Below are 19,169 nucleotides of genomic sequence, written 5' to 3'. Positions count from 1 at the left end.
TAAAATCATATTTCAAATTAACATACTAAACACGATTGATATATTTATAAGATTTTCGAAATAAAAAAAAAACTAAACTAAGTTATAACTTAAAATAGTAATTGTTTGGTGCAAAAGCATGATAAATGGGTATGTGATTAATTTTGTATTAAAATGCAAAGTTGATGGGCTAGGTTTTGGGGAGAGAAAGTTGGTGGGTGTAACTATCTTTGTTCCATAATATATAAAATTATTGTTTCTTATTTTGTGAAGTGATTCTAATGAACTCTTTATTAATTGGTAAAGCAAGAAGAATAAATCTTAACATTTGGGATAATTGAGCCCTTTGAAAGGACGTGAAGAGCACTTGAAGGGTACCCTCTTTTCAATTTTTAGTTAAAAAAACATTAACATATAACACAAATAAAATAAAAGGACAAAACCCACCAAATCAATCTAGGAAGTGACGTTGGTGCTTGATGATGCATTTAACCGACTAATTTGCAAATTTTAAGCAAGGGGCTTTGACTTTGAAACAGAAAGGATGCTTATAGAAGTTTCTTTTAAAAAAAATATTTGATAGAGTTTTTCATGGGATTGCAAATAGTTTCCTAAAGGTCACATATTCTTTAAGGTGTTCACAAATTTATTTAGCATTTATTGCAAAAAAAAAAACACTAATAAAAACTTACTCTAATAGTCTTTTATTACAAGTATTCAAAAATTCTAAAATTTATAATAGAAATAAAAACCAATTTCATATAGGAACTAAAAGCATAACTCTGCTTTTATTATGAATTATTACGATTTCAAGTTCGAGAAATAACACCATTATAATGGTTAATCACTGCATTTGATGTATTGTCCGTTTTAGAAGTCAGTATTCCGTCACGATTTTATCTTTAAAAAATGTTTTGATGGGTTAAGGGAGGATAGAATATATAAATTATCATTGTTTCGACTTCAACTTCTGAACGATGTAAGACTATATAGACGATACCAAAACCGTATTAAACACAATATTTTAGTTAGTTTTTTTTTATTCAAGTAGAAAGATGTTGTTTAAATGGAATTGGGTTGATATGGTAGTTGAAGGTGGTGACCATAAGAGAATGAAGACTTTAGGTTAACAAACTCACTAACAAAACTACTTTCCTTCACATCCTACCCAATCAAAAGTGTGAAGATGTAATGTTTATTTATTTCCATTTGTATATTATATAGTTCTACGCAAACAAGCTCACCTTTACCTTTCTTCACGTTTTGATCCATGAAAGAGATCTCCAACATCACTATTTTTTTCAACTGAATTTTTTAGAAGATAGTGTCATAATCCAAGAAAAAGTATTTACTTGCAATAAAAAAATAAGGGTTCCTAATGAAAAACTACATTCTTCTTACTTAGTTTATGGTATGGTTCTTTCTATGGAAAGTTTCTTATAATTTAGCTTCTTTCACCTAGTATCATCCAAAAATTGAAGGACAAAAGCATTTTCTATTGGGACTCACTTCGAAAAGCTTGAAAATGGGCCCTTCAAGACCCAATATGTATCTACTTGTAGACATCTTCTTGTGTCACCCCAAATCTAAAAATACTTTTTATCCCTTGTGTCACCCCATACATAATTCAAAAGATATTTTCGAATCCATAAGTGTTCTCCGGATTTATGAAATCTGTAAGTAATTTTTTTTTTTTAAATGTATTTCAAATTATATAATCCAAAAGTCAATCTCAGATCTAGAAATAGCTTCAGATTATATAATTCGGAACATCTTTTCTAAAAAATTATATTTTAGATTACATAATCCAAAAGTCTTTTATGGATTTGAGAGTAGCTCGTTCTGGATTATGTAATCCAGAAGTTAATCTCAGATAAAAAAGACTTTCAAATTATATAATCCAAAAGCTAATTATGAATTCGGAAAAAGACTTCCAAAATATATAATCCAATAGCTAATTATGAATCTGGAAAAAGACTTTTGAATTATCTAATCCAAAATATAAAGTAACTTAACATTTTTACATAAGGACATTTTTAAAATACTAATTTTTAGAATATTATGGAGGTGGCACAAGAACATATTAGAGGTGTAGGAAGAAGCAATTCTACTTGTAATTGTTAAGGCTTGATTTGGGGGGTTTTCTCTTTGCAACCCAAATTTTCTACTGCACCTCCACGAAGGTATTTAAAGGACCAAACTTTCCTATTCCCTAGCTGGACTGTTTATTCCTGCACCTCCATACCTTCTTCTCTCACCTCCATAAATTTCCAAATTTTTAAAAATGTCCCTCTATAATATTCTGGATTACATAATCTGGAAGTCATTTTTCAAATTTGTAATTAGCTTCCGGATTACATAATCCAAAAGCCTTTTTCAGATGCATGATTATTTTCTAGATTACATAATCTGGAAGTCTTATTTAGCTTCCGGATTATATAATCCAGAAGTCTTTTTTCAAATGAGTTTCCGAATTATATAATCTGGAAACTACTCTATGGGGTGACACAATAAGGATAAAAATATATTTTCATGTTGTGTATGGAGGTAGCAGAAGAAGATATGGAGGTGCAGGAAGAAACAGTCCCCTAGCTGCTATCCCTTGTCACTGTATATATTGGGCCAAAACAACATTTTTAGGGTGTTTCTTTCTGTACCCCTTCATTTTTCTTTTGCACTCCAGAAAAAATGTGAAATGACAAAAATGATTCCAGGAGGTTTTTTTTAAGAGTGCCTATTCCAAGAAACAACTTTGTATAACAAAGTACCTATTTTATAATAGATTTTAATCGAAAAGTGGTGCAAGAAGGAAAATATGGGGTGTAGGAAGAAATACCTAATTTCTAAGCTTCCTTTTGGTCCACAAATTGTCTTGGTTTGTCTACGTTTTCCTTGTGCTAAATAGAAGCTGATGAACTCAAAACCATTTAAAAAAAATAACTGTTTAAAAAACCCTTGTAAATTTCTGTATTTGTTGAAGCAGTGATCTAAACATTTTTTTCTTGGGGTGAACCATATAATTTATTTTTCGATGTTGCAGTATATACTAATTTTACACTATGAATATTTTTTACTGTCTTGGAATAATGTTTTGATAACATTTAATTACACAATTGTTACATTTATTATTCCTGTGTGGAAATTAGCTTGATTTAGTGTAAATCATTTAAAATTAGTTTCAACAAGTTTTTAAAAAACTATAAATAATTTGACACATGTGGTATCACAAAAATTGTACTCGTATTATAATTTTATACGTAATATATTTTCTTATTTTGAATGTTAATCATAATATAATTAATGTATCAAAATCATTTATGTATTATGATTTTAATACTACCAAATGAATAAATAGAAAGGACTTTGGTTAAGACAAAACCTCGCCTCAAATCGATTAATATGTGGTCCAAAGAAAATAATAAGACAAAACCAACTTAATTAATTATTTTAAAGACCAATACATAATATCATATTATTCATTACTACTAAGTACCGTCTTATTCTTTTATAAATGTAGGATTGTAACCTTTTGAAAAAAAAAGTAAACTAATATAAGATGAAATATTTGTGAGAATAATTATATATAATAGTTATTTTTTTAATAGTTCGTTCTTTGTAAAGTTATTACTAAATCAGAGTTTTGGATAAACTTTTTCTTTTATGATGATAGTTTTGAAATATAAAAATATGTAATTCTTTTGAATTTTGTAGGTTTTATCGGAGATTCTTGTTATTAGATCTTATTTTTTAATAGAGTTGAATTACTTTTAAAATATTTTTTTTTAACATACGAATTTTGGTCTAATTCTTTCATATTTTTGTATTTTTTTTTAATAATATTTAGTGATGTCTAACATAAAAAAAATTTATAAAAAAAAATAATATATTATTTATTGATAAAAAAATAAAATATTTAAAGAATGATATAATCTTTATAAAAAAAAGAATAAAACTATTTATAATAGCCTCCAACCCATATAGAAAAAAAAGTATTTTAATAAGTGAAAACTATTTATAAAAAGTACACTTATTTGAAACTTATTTGCAACCTTTAATTCTAATTTATGTATTTTAGTTTCTTGTTAAGATTAAAAGTAAGTGGTTTTTCTCAAATTTATAAACTAAAAGTTTATAAATAATTTAAAGACTAAACATTGATAGTTTGATAAACTAAAAATATTCAAGTTTTTTTTTAAATTTTAGACGATAATTATTAAGAAATAGATTTTAAGTTTAACTCAGACTTATAAATCAGTTTATAAAGTAAGATTTTCATTCACTTATTTACTATAAAATGTTTTTATTTATAGTTGATATGAGATTTTTAACAATAATAAAAAAAAACTTAGATATTTCTTCTATAAACTATTATATATAGTGCCTTGAAATATTAATTAGAGTATTTGGTAGGGTTTTAGGTGAGAAAGCTATATTAACAAATACCAAAGGCAAGTTAATTAGGATCATGTGCTACACGTTGTCACTAATTGTTGACCACAATAATTTAATCCATTATTGTTTCAAACAAATCAGTGTTTTTCCTTTCTTTATTTTTATTAATTTGGAATTTATGAAAAGCAACATTCTCAATTACCTAACTTGGTATTGTTTTAAAAAGTTAAAAACAATGCAAATTGAGTGGATAGTGTAAAGAACATATCTACCAATAATGAAAGACTTGGGGTTCTTATAAATTAAAAAAAAAATGAACATTGGAAAAGAATAACATAGTGTAAAGAACATATCTAACAATAATGAAAGACTTGGGGTTCTTATAAATAAATAAATAAAAATTGGAAAAGAATAACATAGTCTAAAGAACATATCTAACAATAATGAAAGACTTGGGATTCTTATAAATTTTAAAAAAAAAACATTAGAAAAGAATAATTTTTTTCTTGTTGAGGATTTGAATTAGGTATTGTTCTAGCAAATAGTATGAAAACTATATTCAAAGTATCTAACTTTTTTTATCAACAATGTGTGATATTTTAGAATAGTTCAACTCTATTAAAAAGAAAAAACTGCTTATAAGTATGTGTATAATTCCAAAAACATCAATAACCAATGAAATCTATGTCTATATATAATTAAGGAAAACTTTTTTTTACCTCTACCCAACATAAACAGTTTTCTTGATTTTTTTAATCTAGTATTTATCAATTTCTTTCACTAAAATAATTATTTGAATAAGAACTTGTTTCTCATCTCTATTTATTACATTGATTAGTAAATAGGTTTCAGTATGTTTCGTTAATTAAAATAATTTTAAAAAATTTAACGATACCATTCGGATTTGCTTATTAAATGAACTTAATTATCTCTTATATTAATTTTTTCTAACTCAACTCAGATAAAAACGTTATGGGACCCAAAGCACAACACTATACATAGCAAATTGTTACTCACAACTCCAAATTGAAATACACCAATTTATAATTGTGATTTAACTAATTAAAAATTATTTTATTTTAAAAAAAATATTTCTTTTTTTAATTGTAATTTTATAAAAAAATTTATTAAAAAAATAGAAATATTTTAAAGATATCTCAATCTTTATACAAAATAACAAGAAGTCTTTTTATAAAAAACACTTAGAAAGTAAAGTTTCTCAACTCAACTATACAACTTATATCCTAAAAAAACACCACACCTAATTACATCTTTTACTCGTCTAATACTTTTTTTTTTTTATAGATTTCATACATATCAGCAGCTCGAAACACTAATCTGAATAAAAAAAAAAAAATTTAAACACACCTTCGAAGTTATCCATCACTATAAGGTAGTGTGTTAGGGTTGTGTCCTTGGAGTGGACCAATTGAAATACGTTAATGGAGACCTAGAAACAGTGGGAGATGTTGATTTGGACCTCATCATGCATGTGTCACTACGTAACGACATTCATTTCATGCCAAAACGAGCATGCACGTTCACCATGTATTCATTTTAGAACACAGTGTTGAGTTTCAGAGTAATATAAAGCAATTAAAGTATCCAATGGGAAATACAACTTAAACAATACTTTTATTAGAAGCTAGAATATTAAGAAACAATGAAATATCTTAATCTCTAGTCGATCTGAGATTTTCAACATACCTTTCACGGTCGAGAGTAACAACTCATGCGTAGAATAACATATTATGGGTGGTCCGATAATGACCCGATAGCGGGTGGCCTGATAAGCCCAACAAACATTCGCTAGAATAGACTTTAAATGGCTCTGATAACATATTACAAAGTGGACTTTAAGCCTAACTCAACCCCATAAAATCGGCTCATGACGTGAGGTTTGCACCCACTTATCGACAATAAAATGTTTTTTTATCGGCAATAATAAATTAATAAATGTGAACCACTTCAGGGGTGGTTCAACCCTTATACAAAGGAAACAAGAGATACCACACCAACTACTAGCTAAAATCCCCAAACTAACAAAACACAAGCATTATCCGGACATAGACTTAAACTACATCAAACAATCATTCTCATACACTCCAAAAGTACCATACACCAACTAGAGAAGGGAAACAAAGCGGATCGAGATCTAACATTAATCCAAGACCAAACCTTTACTTGCACCCGTGCACATACTTCAGACGCATCAGCCACTCCGCTGTTGAAGATAATAAAATTTCTGTGGATCGACAATAAAATGTCTTAATCTCTAGTCGATGTAGGATATCCAACAAAAACTATACACATACAATAATTTTTATAGAAAACTTGCAAACATTAATTTTTTTATCACCCATATGTTCAAATGTTACTAATATTATAAAATTAACTTATAAAATAAAATTTATATTTATTTATATATTATGATTTTTTTTATTTCTGGTGAACATAATATCTTCAATACATACATTTAAAGATCCATAAATATTACGTTCAAATGTATTAGGAGATCCAATTCAAAAAAAAAAATTGAAAAGTTATTTTATATTATTTAGCCAATGAAGAATCACTTCTCTTACATTAGTCAAACCATACACAATGTACAATCATACAGTACGCATAAATACTTAATTGATTCCTGAATTTAATAATTTATTTCTGAACCTGTGTTCTTACTAACAGCCTCAGTTTTAAGTCCATAACAATGATATTAGAATATTTATTATTTGAATTCTAATTACCATTTGGAGTTAGTAATTTTATAACACAGCATGTGAATTGAGCTCAATAAAAGGGCTTTCACAAACGAATTCCCTTAATTATTGTAAAATGATAATAGTATAATGAAAACCAACCCCAATTAGCAAATACAAAAAGATGACTTCTGTTACCAGATCCATTTCTTTCTCAAGTAAACGCGTAAATTAAGCTCAAATTAATACAACTTTCTCTGACCACTCTTGCATAGTTTCTAATAACAATACCATTTTATTCTGTACCACAAAGTAAATAAGTATCATTATATTTATACCTGTTCATAAATAATTACAACCCTTTCCTTTCTCTTATTTTTCTTTTCTTATAATGATCCTATATATGTGAAGACAAACTCGAATCATGATGGAACCACGTTGTTGACTTAATATTAATATTGTCCAGGCCTATTAAAAATGAATTAATGCCTTGTTTTTTGTCATCATTAGCCCATTAATTAATTGATTAATTAGTAAACAAAATAAGACTTCCATGTTCCATCTTGGAGCCAATAGGACTGAAAAGAAGAGCTGACTTTATTTGAATACTAACGTTTATATCAGTTGTTGGACCTTCATAAATAGTTGAGTTTACCAAAGTGGAAATTGCATGTTTTAGTATTTAAGTATTTATCATAAAATATCTATGCACTGTATTAAGATTTTTTTTAATTGAATTTAAAGTTTAACTTCAAACTATATAAAATAAGGTTTGTATTTGTTAGTTGATTTGAGATCTTCAATACACTTTTTTCAATACACTTTTCTCATAAGAGACTTTCTGTTATTTCATGTATATGACTATATTCTACAAGAAAATTATTAAATAGAAATTAAAAAACTATTGGTATTTAAAGTAGTTTCTATTATTAATAAAAATTTATAAAATGGTTTCTAAATTGGTATCTAACAATTAACTACCAATATTTTAATTACTTACTACTTTACATTCTAAATTAGTCCATATTAATCTTTTTAGAGACCAATTTAAAATATAAAATATTAGCCGCTAAAACTTAGGTAGTTAATTTAGATACAAATTTAGAAACCATTTTATAAATTTTTATCAATAATAGAAACCACTTCAGTAATTTTTTAGTCTCTAAATTAGTATCTAATTTAGTAATATAGTGACTAATTATTTTTTGTATCTAAACTTGGAGTGATATAAGTAATCTGAGAGTGAGTCAACAAACTCTCGATAAGTTATTTAGGACTCTGAGACAACATTAAGAAAAATGAACTTCAAGTCTAATTCAACCTTATAAAATCGGCTTATAAGATAATATTTGCATCCAATGTATACTATGAAAAATCTTTATCTCTAATCTATATAGGATTTTCAACGCAGGTTAAAAATAAAAATAAGCTTCAAATTATTAACCATGAAATGTGAAGTGTCACGTCTATTAATGTTTTGGAAGAGCTAGGGTGAAATTAAAAATGTAGGGAGGGCATTGCAATGTTGGCGTAATGGTAGGAAATGTTGGTAGTGTGTAACCATAGAAGCCAGGAATGCATGGTAGAGATGTTTCTCCTTCTCTCATTAGAAAAGGGTGATTAAGACACTAATGGTGCATTAGCCAAACCCAAATCCTAGTGTGTCGTATGCTGGATTATGATTCTAATTCCTTCGTTTTCATCCCAAGTCGTTGTCCTACATTAATGCACCAAAATTGAAAACACGAGAGAGGGAGAATGAGAAAAATGAGTAAATGGTGAAACCAAAAGGGTCGAAAGCAAACTACAGCAATGGGTTTAGCATAGACAATTTAGCCATAAATGCTGTGATGAACGTTGAGGCTACAATACTGGTGTGGGGTCTCTCTGTACCCGTTGTGTCTCCTTTCTCCAATCCTTTATCTCCACATATGTGAACCAGTACATGTCAAATTAAATATTCTGCAGATAAATTTCTTATTCTTTTGAACAACTTCAGTTCCATTAAACTGTTTTTTATTAATTGTGAAATCCGAGGAATGGCTTCTCAATAGTCTCTGTCTTTTTCTTTTGCTCAAATGAGTTCTTGTAGTAATAAATGAAGTGAGATACAAGTACTGCAACTTTTTTATTTTAAAAACTGGTAAGTATATCTTATTTACTAGCCATCAGTTTTAGTCAACAGTTAATTCTGGATACATCAACTTGGTCTATTTAGACAGATAAAAAAAAGTTTAGTTTTAGATTTAGATATCCACCTAGAACATGTTAATTTGCTCCAACTTGGACAAATTGTAAAACTATCTTTTTGTCATTAGGGTTGAATGATAGTGTAGAAAAAACTTTCTTTTTCACACTCATAAGACATGTTTAAGGGTTTCTTTTTATAAAATATGAAACTTCAATAAATGAGATTATTTTTATAAGTATTTGTTATTTAAAACTACAAAAGAAAGGGGAAGAAAGCAGCCAAATAAAACAAGACGAAAAGAAGTCACTAGTTTCACTCCAAATACGTCTAAAACGTTGTGGATGTACTTTTATATTAGTCTCGCCAATAAAAGATAGAGCTAAGCGAGTTATTAATAAGGAGAACACAATTAAAATCCATTCAATTATGTCGGAAAACAAAGCAAGTGTGAGTTGTAAAACTATGTAAAACAAAGAACAATTTTCGTTAAACTAAAAAAAAAAATAAGATTGCAATAATTAATGTTGAAGAACAAAAAGAAGAGAGTTATTGAAATTGATATAACGGAGTTTAGCATGTGACGATGAAGAGCGAAATGACGTTGGATGATATTTGTGGTGGATGATTAAAAACATGGAAAAAAAGAGTGAAATGTGTGGTAGGTCAAGCGTCGCTGTAGGAGAGAGCGTGTGATTCCCTACGAAAGGATTACGCCATCTATGGTGTGCCCTCATTCCGCTTCATTCACCTATGCTATACGTTAGAGTCTTAGACTTTATATAAAAATATATATATTTATATATATGTATATATGTGTGTATGTAACGAAACATTCATTCTCACTCTTGAGTATCAACAATGACACAAACAACAACCTCGTCTGAAACAACCTCTTCTACGTCGTCGCCGTCCTCGGATTCGGGCTCGAAGGTTCAGGCCCGGGCCAAGAGGCCCAGAGAATGCAGCAAGCACCCGGTGTACCACGGCGTACGGAAGCGCAATTGGGGCAAATGGGTCTCGGAAATCCGGGAACCGCGGAAGAAGTCGCGCATCTGGCTCGGAACCTTCGCCACCCCCGAAATGGCGGCGCGGGCCCATGACGTGGCGGCGCTCACCATCAAGGGCCAATCCGCAATCCTGAACTTCCCAAAAATAGCAGGCCTGCTCCCGCGCCCGCTCACGTGCTCCCCGCGTGACATTCAAGCCGCCGCCACCGCCGCCGCCTCCATGTCGAAATTCGACCACGCCGCAACGCAAACCTCGGACTCCGAAACAGAAACTACCGAAGAATCCGAACTGAGCGAGATAGTGGAGCTTCCGAACATCGAGGACAGCTTCGAGTCGTCCGTTGAGTCGTTCGTGACGGTGGACGCGGTGGACAGTTGGATGTTTCCGCCGTTGGAGTCGTTCTGCGCGGCGTTTTCCGATGAGTTATTTCCGCAATTGGGTTGCTTCCCCACCCAGAATGAAATCATTTCGTACACGGTCTGAAATCGAAAACTGGGTGGTTCTTCAGTTCCCAACATGTGGGATTCACAAGTGTCATTAATGGGTGTTTCGCTATTTCTGCTGTCACTACTACTGTGTGCATCATATTTCACACGTCACTTCACATACTTCTATACTTACTTACTTACTTAGCCTTAGCAACTTCACTCTCTTTCTTCCTTCTATCACCTTACTGTACAGAACTACAAATGTGGAGTGTTCATTAGTTTTCTTCTTCAACAATTTCAATCACAAAACTTAATTTGTTATCTCTCATGAGATCTTTGGTCAAATTCAGGTTCAAAGAAATTGTTTTGTTGGAGATGATGCACTTTAATATATGTCTTTAGTGATCAAATGGGCACTTAGGAATTATGTAATAAGAACAATGTATATAACTGTTTTCTTTATATATATATATGTCTTTAAAATAAATAATTGTAAAAAAAATTATATTATTATTCAATCATACACTGTAATAATACGAGTTTATCTTGATTATTATAATTTAAAAAAACCTACTGTAGTATGCTCAATGTTTCACAGGCTATAATTGGTAGGCTTGGCGAGTACGTTGTTTATCTTTTTGTTGATTTTAAGTGTAATTTTAACTCTACTACAACTTCCTCTTATTTAAATGTCTTTCATATTTTCATGATAACGATTTTTTTTTTTATATATAAAACATTAGAAAGATTTGTAGAATTTTTTTATAATAAAAATTGAAATTATTTACTAAGGTGAGTGAGTGTTGTGAAAGTGAGAATGAGCAAAAAATAAAAAATGACTAACTAAGACTTTGGTTTTTAATTATGATATGTTAATTTTAAAATTGTTTCATTTTTTTGAGTAAAAAAAAAAAATCTTTCCATGAACATTTCAATAAGTATTTGTAAAGAAACAATTTTATATTGATATAGTATTGCATGTACTTGTGAATGTATGAAAGAAGCTACAATTACAAACGGTTGTTTTTAAGTATAAAAAAGGAATATAATGAAACAACTTCCTTAACTAATACGTTAACTATACAACTGTCTAGATTTATCTTTAAAATAAACAATATAATAATTTAAAATTGTGATTACTGACGTATTTGTATTTATCATAGAGAGAGATTTTATCAATTTGGATCAATCTAAACAATTAAAAATTAGTTCAATTTTGAAGTTTAATAAGATATAATGTTAATTAATTTGTATATCGAATTTGTGATTTTCAAATTTAATATTCTATATTAAATTTTTATAGTAAAATTACACTAGCATAATTTATATTTTTTGTTATGCAGTTTGTGTAAGTTTTACCACAATTAAAAAAATGTTATTTCCCGTTTAATGAGAAACCGTATCATAATTTTTTTGGATAAAATTATGTATTTTCAAAACACATTTATGTATATATTTATATGTAATTGGAGTTTATCATCAACAAAGTCTTTTTGAACTTTAGTTAGAATCTTTAGTATGAGATTTTGTCTTGCTTATTTTTTTACTAGCAAAAAATAATAAATAAATATGGATTACATTAAAGATAATTCAACCCTTATATAAATAAAGAGTAAAATAAGACAAAATTTTACCTCCCAATCTAAATCAATATTTCAATCGAAGTTGACGATCAACCCAAGTCTTAATAATATCACTTACACATAAACTCACCATTGACAACAACCAGAGTATACCAACACATCAAATTTAAAAAGAACATAAAACATAAACAAACCACCAAGTACAAATCTCCTTAACATAAAACCAAAGATAATCATTTTCACATCACAAAAGCTTCTTAGAGTCGCTTATTCTTAAAAAATCGAGACAAGAACTTCAAACGATGCTTAAGACCATTTTCCAAAACACAACTTCTTCCTAGAGAGGCATACTAAAGTAAAAGAAACAAATTTATTTGATAGTTTTCATACATACCAGAAGTTCCAAACACCAATAAAAATAAAAGAATTCTACATTTTTTTCTTTTCTAGTTATCCAAGTTTAGGTTTTTCTTTGAGCCACCGTAAACACCTCTATATAATCAACTCTCTCATTATTAAAAACACACATATCTAATGTTTCAAAATTTTCACCTATAATTGCAATCCACACCACTTTCCAAATTTTGGGGATGTGATCGTTAACATTCAAATGACAGAACATCATAAAGTGTACCTTTGCATCATAGAGATTCACCGACAAACAGCCTAACCAAAACAAACACAAATCCTAAATATTCCACACAATCTTACACTTCAAAAATAAATGACAAATAGTTTTCTCTTCCTCACCACACAACTCACACAAGCAACTTATCATTAAGACTTCTTGTCTCAACAAATTATCCTTGCTATGTTATAAAATTGCAAACTTTTATTTAGATGCATAATTGTTAATATGAGGGTTTTATTATATTTATGTTACATTTAAATTAACAAATTAGTTATACTTATCATTAAAAAGTAAAATTTAAAGAATCAATCATTGAATTAAATATTAAATTATTTTAAATTAATTCAATATAAATTATACGAAGCAGAATTATGTAGTAAAAAATAATAAATAAATAAAAATGAGATATTTAAGGATGCTTCAACTTATATAAATAAAAAAAAGTGTTTACATTATTTTAAAAAAGTGTTTACATTATTTTTTAGTTTACAAAACAAGCTTTTATATCTTGATATCATATTATAATTAAAAAAATAAATAATTAAGACGTTAGTTTATAATTATGATATGTTAGAATATAATTTTAAAATTGTTTTTTTACTACCACATTTGAGTAAAAAATAAATTATTTCCATGAACATTTCAATAAGTATTTGTAAAGAAACAATTTTATATTGATATAGTATTGCATGTACTTGTGTATGCATGAAAGAAGCAGTCTAGCAACCCACTAGGTCAAAAGAAGCTACAATTGCAAACGGTTGTTTTTTAGTATAAAAAAGGTATATAATGAAACAACTTGCTTAACTAATACGTTAACTATACAATCTAGATTTATCTTTAAAATAAACAATATATTAATTTAGATTTGTCATTACTGACGTATTTGTATTTATCATAGAGAGAGATTTTATTTGGATCAATCCAAACAATTAAAATAATTCAATTTTGAAGTTTAATAAGATATAATAATTATTATTTTGTATATCGAATTTGTGATTTACAAATTTAATATTATATATTAATTTTTTATAGTAGAATTACACAAGCATAATTATATATTTTTTGTTATGCACTTTATGTAAATTGTATCACAATCTAAAAAAAATGTTATTTCCATTCTCAAAATCTATACCGTATAAATACAGCTCCAGCAGTAGACGTATATTGTAGTTTTATTGGAAAAAAGTTAAGAGTGTGATTTTATAATAAAACACGTATATATTGTAGTTTTATTGGAAAAAAGTTAAGTGTGTGATTTTATGTGGATTCTTTGATGTATACTTATGAAATTTCAAATTTCACATCTTTTCCAAAAATGTTAAATACAAATTAGTAAATCAAAGGGCTAACTTTACTAAATTTGTGTATATATCAGTATACTAGTCTCGAAGGTAACATGAATTTCAAATCGTACCACTATTAAGACAAATATACATGTTACTATCAAATTAGTTAAGAAATTATTCTCATGCATGCTCGATTCATTTCATTTTCAATATTTTTTTTTCTGTTTTTTAGTTACGTTGTAATTATTATGCATGCCAACTGTATATTTTAAGAAAAAACTGCCATATATGATGTGGATATAATATTTATAAAGATAGGTGTTCCTGTTAGAGTGATAAGACCTTTCTTTCGGGTAGGTGGTTAAAGCTTCACTGTGATCCTTCTGACCTTGATGCTACTCTTTCGGGTCTCAGTCTCTCAGTCTTAGGTGAATGTGAAATGGGGGAGGTACCTGCAGAAGACACTCCGACGCTCAAGTTAGTAAAAGGGTTATTCGACACTCAGGGATGTACAGTGATAATGACGTACCTTTGTTCTTGGAATGTGTGCTATTTATATTATTTTAATGAGTTTACCTTATTGGGTCGGATTAGTGGAGTGGATCAAACTTAAGGGCATATTACTTAATTCTTAATGATAATTTAACTTTACTGACTTTGGTTTGAGCGTTAATGGATTAAGTGTGTCGGTCGACCTGCATGACCGTGCAGATCCCGATCAGCTCGATCAAGAAGACCGAATCGTGGTAATGACCGGTCGGGCCATACCAATACAATAGGTTTAGTTATTCATCTCTTTTTGTACTTTTTTTTAAATTTTATTTTTAAAACAATTTTCTTTTAATTTTTTATACGAATAAAGAAATCAAGATATATGCAATAAATCAAAGAATGATAGTTAGAAGCTAATTTGAATGCACAGCATTAGAAATTAAACAGAAAAAATCAAGAAATTAAGATGTCAATTAGTTAATTTGAATGGATAAATTTTACAAACTCGTTAGTATCTTATTTATTTTTTAATTTAGGAAAATTTCAAACCACAAAAATAAATTCTGGTTGTTAAAATTATTGTTTTTATCCATGCTATTAAATGATATGACTCATACCCTTATATAATAAATGTTACTCAATTATAAATACTGTGTTAAAAAAATAACGCGTATTTAGCATTTTTGATAGACATTAAAAAGCTTATATTATCTGTTTATAAACATAAGATGCAAAAAAAATACAAATATTCCCTATTAAATCATTTAAGTGAATTAAAAACTTATAAACTTTTTTTGTTTTTCAAATTATAAATATTTAGTTTTGAAATTTAACTTCACATGCACTACTTTCATACACTGACGTTAAAAATACATAAAATATATGTTTATATTCTTAAAGAAATTCATTACATCAATTAGTTAAAAGTTAAATACAATTTCAAATTAATTATTATAAATTATAATATATATATATACATTTTTTTAAAAATATCCATGTATTTAAATTAATTCTAAATACATTGGGGGTGAGCCAATACATTTTTTTCCAAAAAGAAATTGCCAAATTTGATGTTGTGACCAATTTTAAATTTAATCGTTATTTAACTTTATCGTTTTTAGTCTTTAAAAAGTGTAATTGTGATTATACTATTATAATTATAATTATATCCGTTAATGTGCTTGTGTCATCACCTTCGTCATTCAGCCACCTCTCTTTATTTGGTAAGATATGTTATATTACTTTTAATTTTTTTATTTTCATAAGATAAATACAGATTAACAAACATAAAGTTTATTTATATTAATGTTATTTCATCTTCTTAATACAATCTTTATTTTTTGTGATAAATCTTTAAAATATTGTCAATTTTCTTACTTATTTGTCAATTCGAAATATTTTTATTGTCTACGAATATGATCTGTTTAAATAAAATCTCAACAAAGTATTTTCATTAAGAATTGAACTCCAGTTCCACGATAAATTTAACACAGATATAAAATACGAGCATATTGATCTGAGGGCGATAAAAATATTTAATGTATTAAAAATATATAAACAAAACATGATTAAGAATATTATTATTAATTTTCTTAATCAGATAAGTAAAAATAATAAAAGTAATACAAATTAATTGATTAACGCCATAAGCTAATCCTCTCATATTTCTTCATTTTTTTTCCGTAACTACTTTGTTTGGCTAATCTTATAAGTAATCTTCAAATTCTCCATGGTTGAGTTGGCTTTATCGTTTAAATTTGTTATTGGTGAACCATTTTTGGACGGAAATAAAAAGCTATTTTTGAAAAATGCTGTAATTTATTTAAAAAATTATCATATTTTAATATGTACCGGTTGAAACCAAATGAAATTCAGAAATCTTGATATCCAATTTTGATCGACTAACATGTTCAAAATGCATTAAACTCAGAAGAAGATTCAAGAGCTTAAGCAGTATGAACACATTAAGTAATACGTTGTTAATCATTATCTAAACCTTAATCTGTTTCAGTAATAATGGGTTCATGATAAATATGTAAATAGATCCAACTTTAAAAATAAAGGTACATCATTATTGTGCATTAATTATACTGAGCACCGAATACTAAATACTTGAGCATTGAAACACCTTTTGTAAGTGTCCTCCCGACCAAGAGCACACAAAGGAAATGAGAGCTTAACTGAGTGAAGGAACAAGCGCATAGAAAGACATAGTGAATCAATTTGATCCTTTCAATACAAAAAGAAAGATAAACCGACCGAAACACAGATCAATAGGTAAAAATTCTTTCGGACCCTATTTATACGATATCATAATCTATATTATTAATATACGTACAAACACAAATATGTAATCTCCACATATTTAAGTGAAGCAAATCCAAATATTTTTTCTTTTATATAATGATTCTAGTTTTAATAAATTTTTTTATTAATAATATCAAACTCGAAGATGTTTTAAAAGACGTCTTTGAATTAAAATTAAATTTTGTTAATTGAAACAGTAAAAAAATTACTTTTATTTATTTATATTTAAATTTAAAGGTTCTCATTTATAAGATATTTTTTTCTTAAATATTAATAAGTTTAAACTATTTACTATTAATTTAATGACATTTTTCTTAAAATACTCTCATTTTAGTTAATGCATTTATTGTTTACAATAAAAGTATTTAAATAAAATGTTAAGAGAATAATAATAGATATAATACGATTAACCAAATATCTTAATTTATGTATTATTTTTTTTCTTATAAATAAAAAGGGATTTCAAAATTAATAGGACACGTTTGTTTTGTTTGACTTAAAGGCTTAAAAGAGACAGAAAGAAGCTGGAATAAAGAAAAAAAGTTATACTTCCTCCGTATAAGGCCACGTTTGTGTTGTTTGACTAAAAAGCTTCAAACGGACAGAAAAAAGATGGAAAAAAGAAAAACACAACAACACTACCAAACAAAACCGAAAAAAAAAATAGCTCAAAAAAATTATTCTCCATCTGGAAAGCGTAATAAATATAATAATTTTTTTCACTTAATATTTATAAGACTCTTTTACATCACTATAAATTTATAATTAATGTTGTCTTATATTTAAAAGAGGAGAAAAATAAAATAAAAAACCTTTTGAATAAAAAAGAAATAGAAAGTACTTTATTTTGGAATTTGAAAAAGAAGCGCTTTGATTTGAGAGATGTACCGTTGTAGGGTTTTGAATAATTCTTGAAATGTCATATTCCGATTAAGCCGTTGCAGTGTTTTGAAACGTCATTGAAGCACTAATCAACGATACTACATTACAATTCTATTGCATTTTTTTCTTCTAAATTGATGGATATGAAATAATGAAGGATTTAATTTTAAAGTTATTAAGACTAAATAAATAATTTTAAAATGTATTGGTATAAACTGATAGGATTTAGATAATACATGAAACTGACGGTAACAATTGTTTTTTATCTCGATCATTCTATGTATTTAAGTATCATTTATATATATAAAATTGTTGTGATATATATATATATATATATATATGAAATATTTGTCTTAATTATGGTAAGAAAATTAGGTTTAAAATTACTCATATCTTTCGTAAAGAGAATGTGTGTGCTGATAAGATAGTTAATTTATGATTTATTTATAAATAATCATTTCATTTGTATAATAGGTTTCCATATATTTTTTTTTTAGAATTCTTTATGAATAGGTGTAATTTACCTATATATCGTCTTTGTTAACATATGAGTTTCGGTCTGTTTTCCGATATTTTTGTATTTTTTTATTAATATGTTTTTAATGTGATGACAAATGATTGTTGTTACTTGTGATAACAAATGATTGTTGTTACTTGATATGACAGTCTAGTTGAGATGTCAAGATGTATAATAATGATTAACATGAAAGTTTTTATAAAAAAAAACATATATTGAGAGAGAATAGAAGAGAAACAAAGATTGTGAAGACAATGTGAGTTACCAAAAAATGTGAGTTACCAAAGTGGATTGTTTGTGTTCCTTAAGAAAATCCGAAACAAATTTAGTTTTACCAATGATATGACATTATGATATATAAAGTTGTGTTTTTGCTGTTTAAAACGCAAATGATTGTGGATGATTTGCATCCACAGTTGTACTATAGTCAAAAGATAAATTAGGTTACAAGTAGATATGGAACACTTAATCATTAAAGTTTATTTTCATTTAAATTCCCATTAGTTCAGAAAACAAAAAATAAAGTGATGGACCTAATAAACATAAAAGGAGTAATGGTGGTAGCATAGCTCTCCATAACATGAAAGTTGATTGAGTTACGATGCTTACAAAAGTGGGAAAGAACACAAATTTTGCAAGCTGTTATTAAATTTTTTTATTAAATAACAATTAAATCTAGAAATAAAAATAATTAATCATTATATTAATTTTTTTTCTAAAAGATTGATGGAGACTAATTTAAAATATAAAATAGTAAATAGAATTAGACTT

General features: G+C 27.5%; 1 protein-coding gene across 1 annotated transcript; it reads left to right on the top strand.

Moving 5' to 3' along the window:
• The first annotated feature begins 10,069 nt into the window (after positions 1 to 10,069).
• On the top strand, positions 10,070 to 11,071 carry LOC137819378 (dehydration-responsive element-binding protein 3). Its single transcript, XM_068623208.2, has one exon. It carries the CDS (start codon positions 10,120 to 10,122, stop codon positions 10,750 to 10,752), a length of 633 nt encoding a protein of 210 aa, XP_068479309.1. The 5' UTR covers positions 10,070 to 10,119; the 3' UTR covers positions 10,753 to 11,071.
• The last annotated feature ends 8,098 nt before the right edge of the window (positions 11,072 to 19,169 follow it).

Source organism: Phaseolus vulgaris, chromosome 10 (genome assembly GCF_051622355.1).
Source record: "Phaseolus vulgaris cultivar YP4 chromosome 10, ASM5162235v1, whole genome shotgun sequence".
In the NCBI taxonomy this organism is placed as follows: Eukaryota; Viridiplantae; Streptophyta; class Magnoliopsida; order Fabales; family Fabaceae; genus Phaseolus; species Phaseolus vulgaris.
The sequence above is the reverse complement of the archived record's forward strand: the minus strand, read 5'-3'. Positions and strand labels throughout refer to the sequence as shown.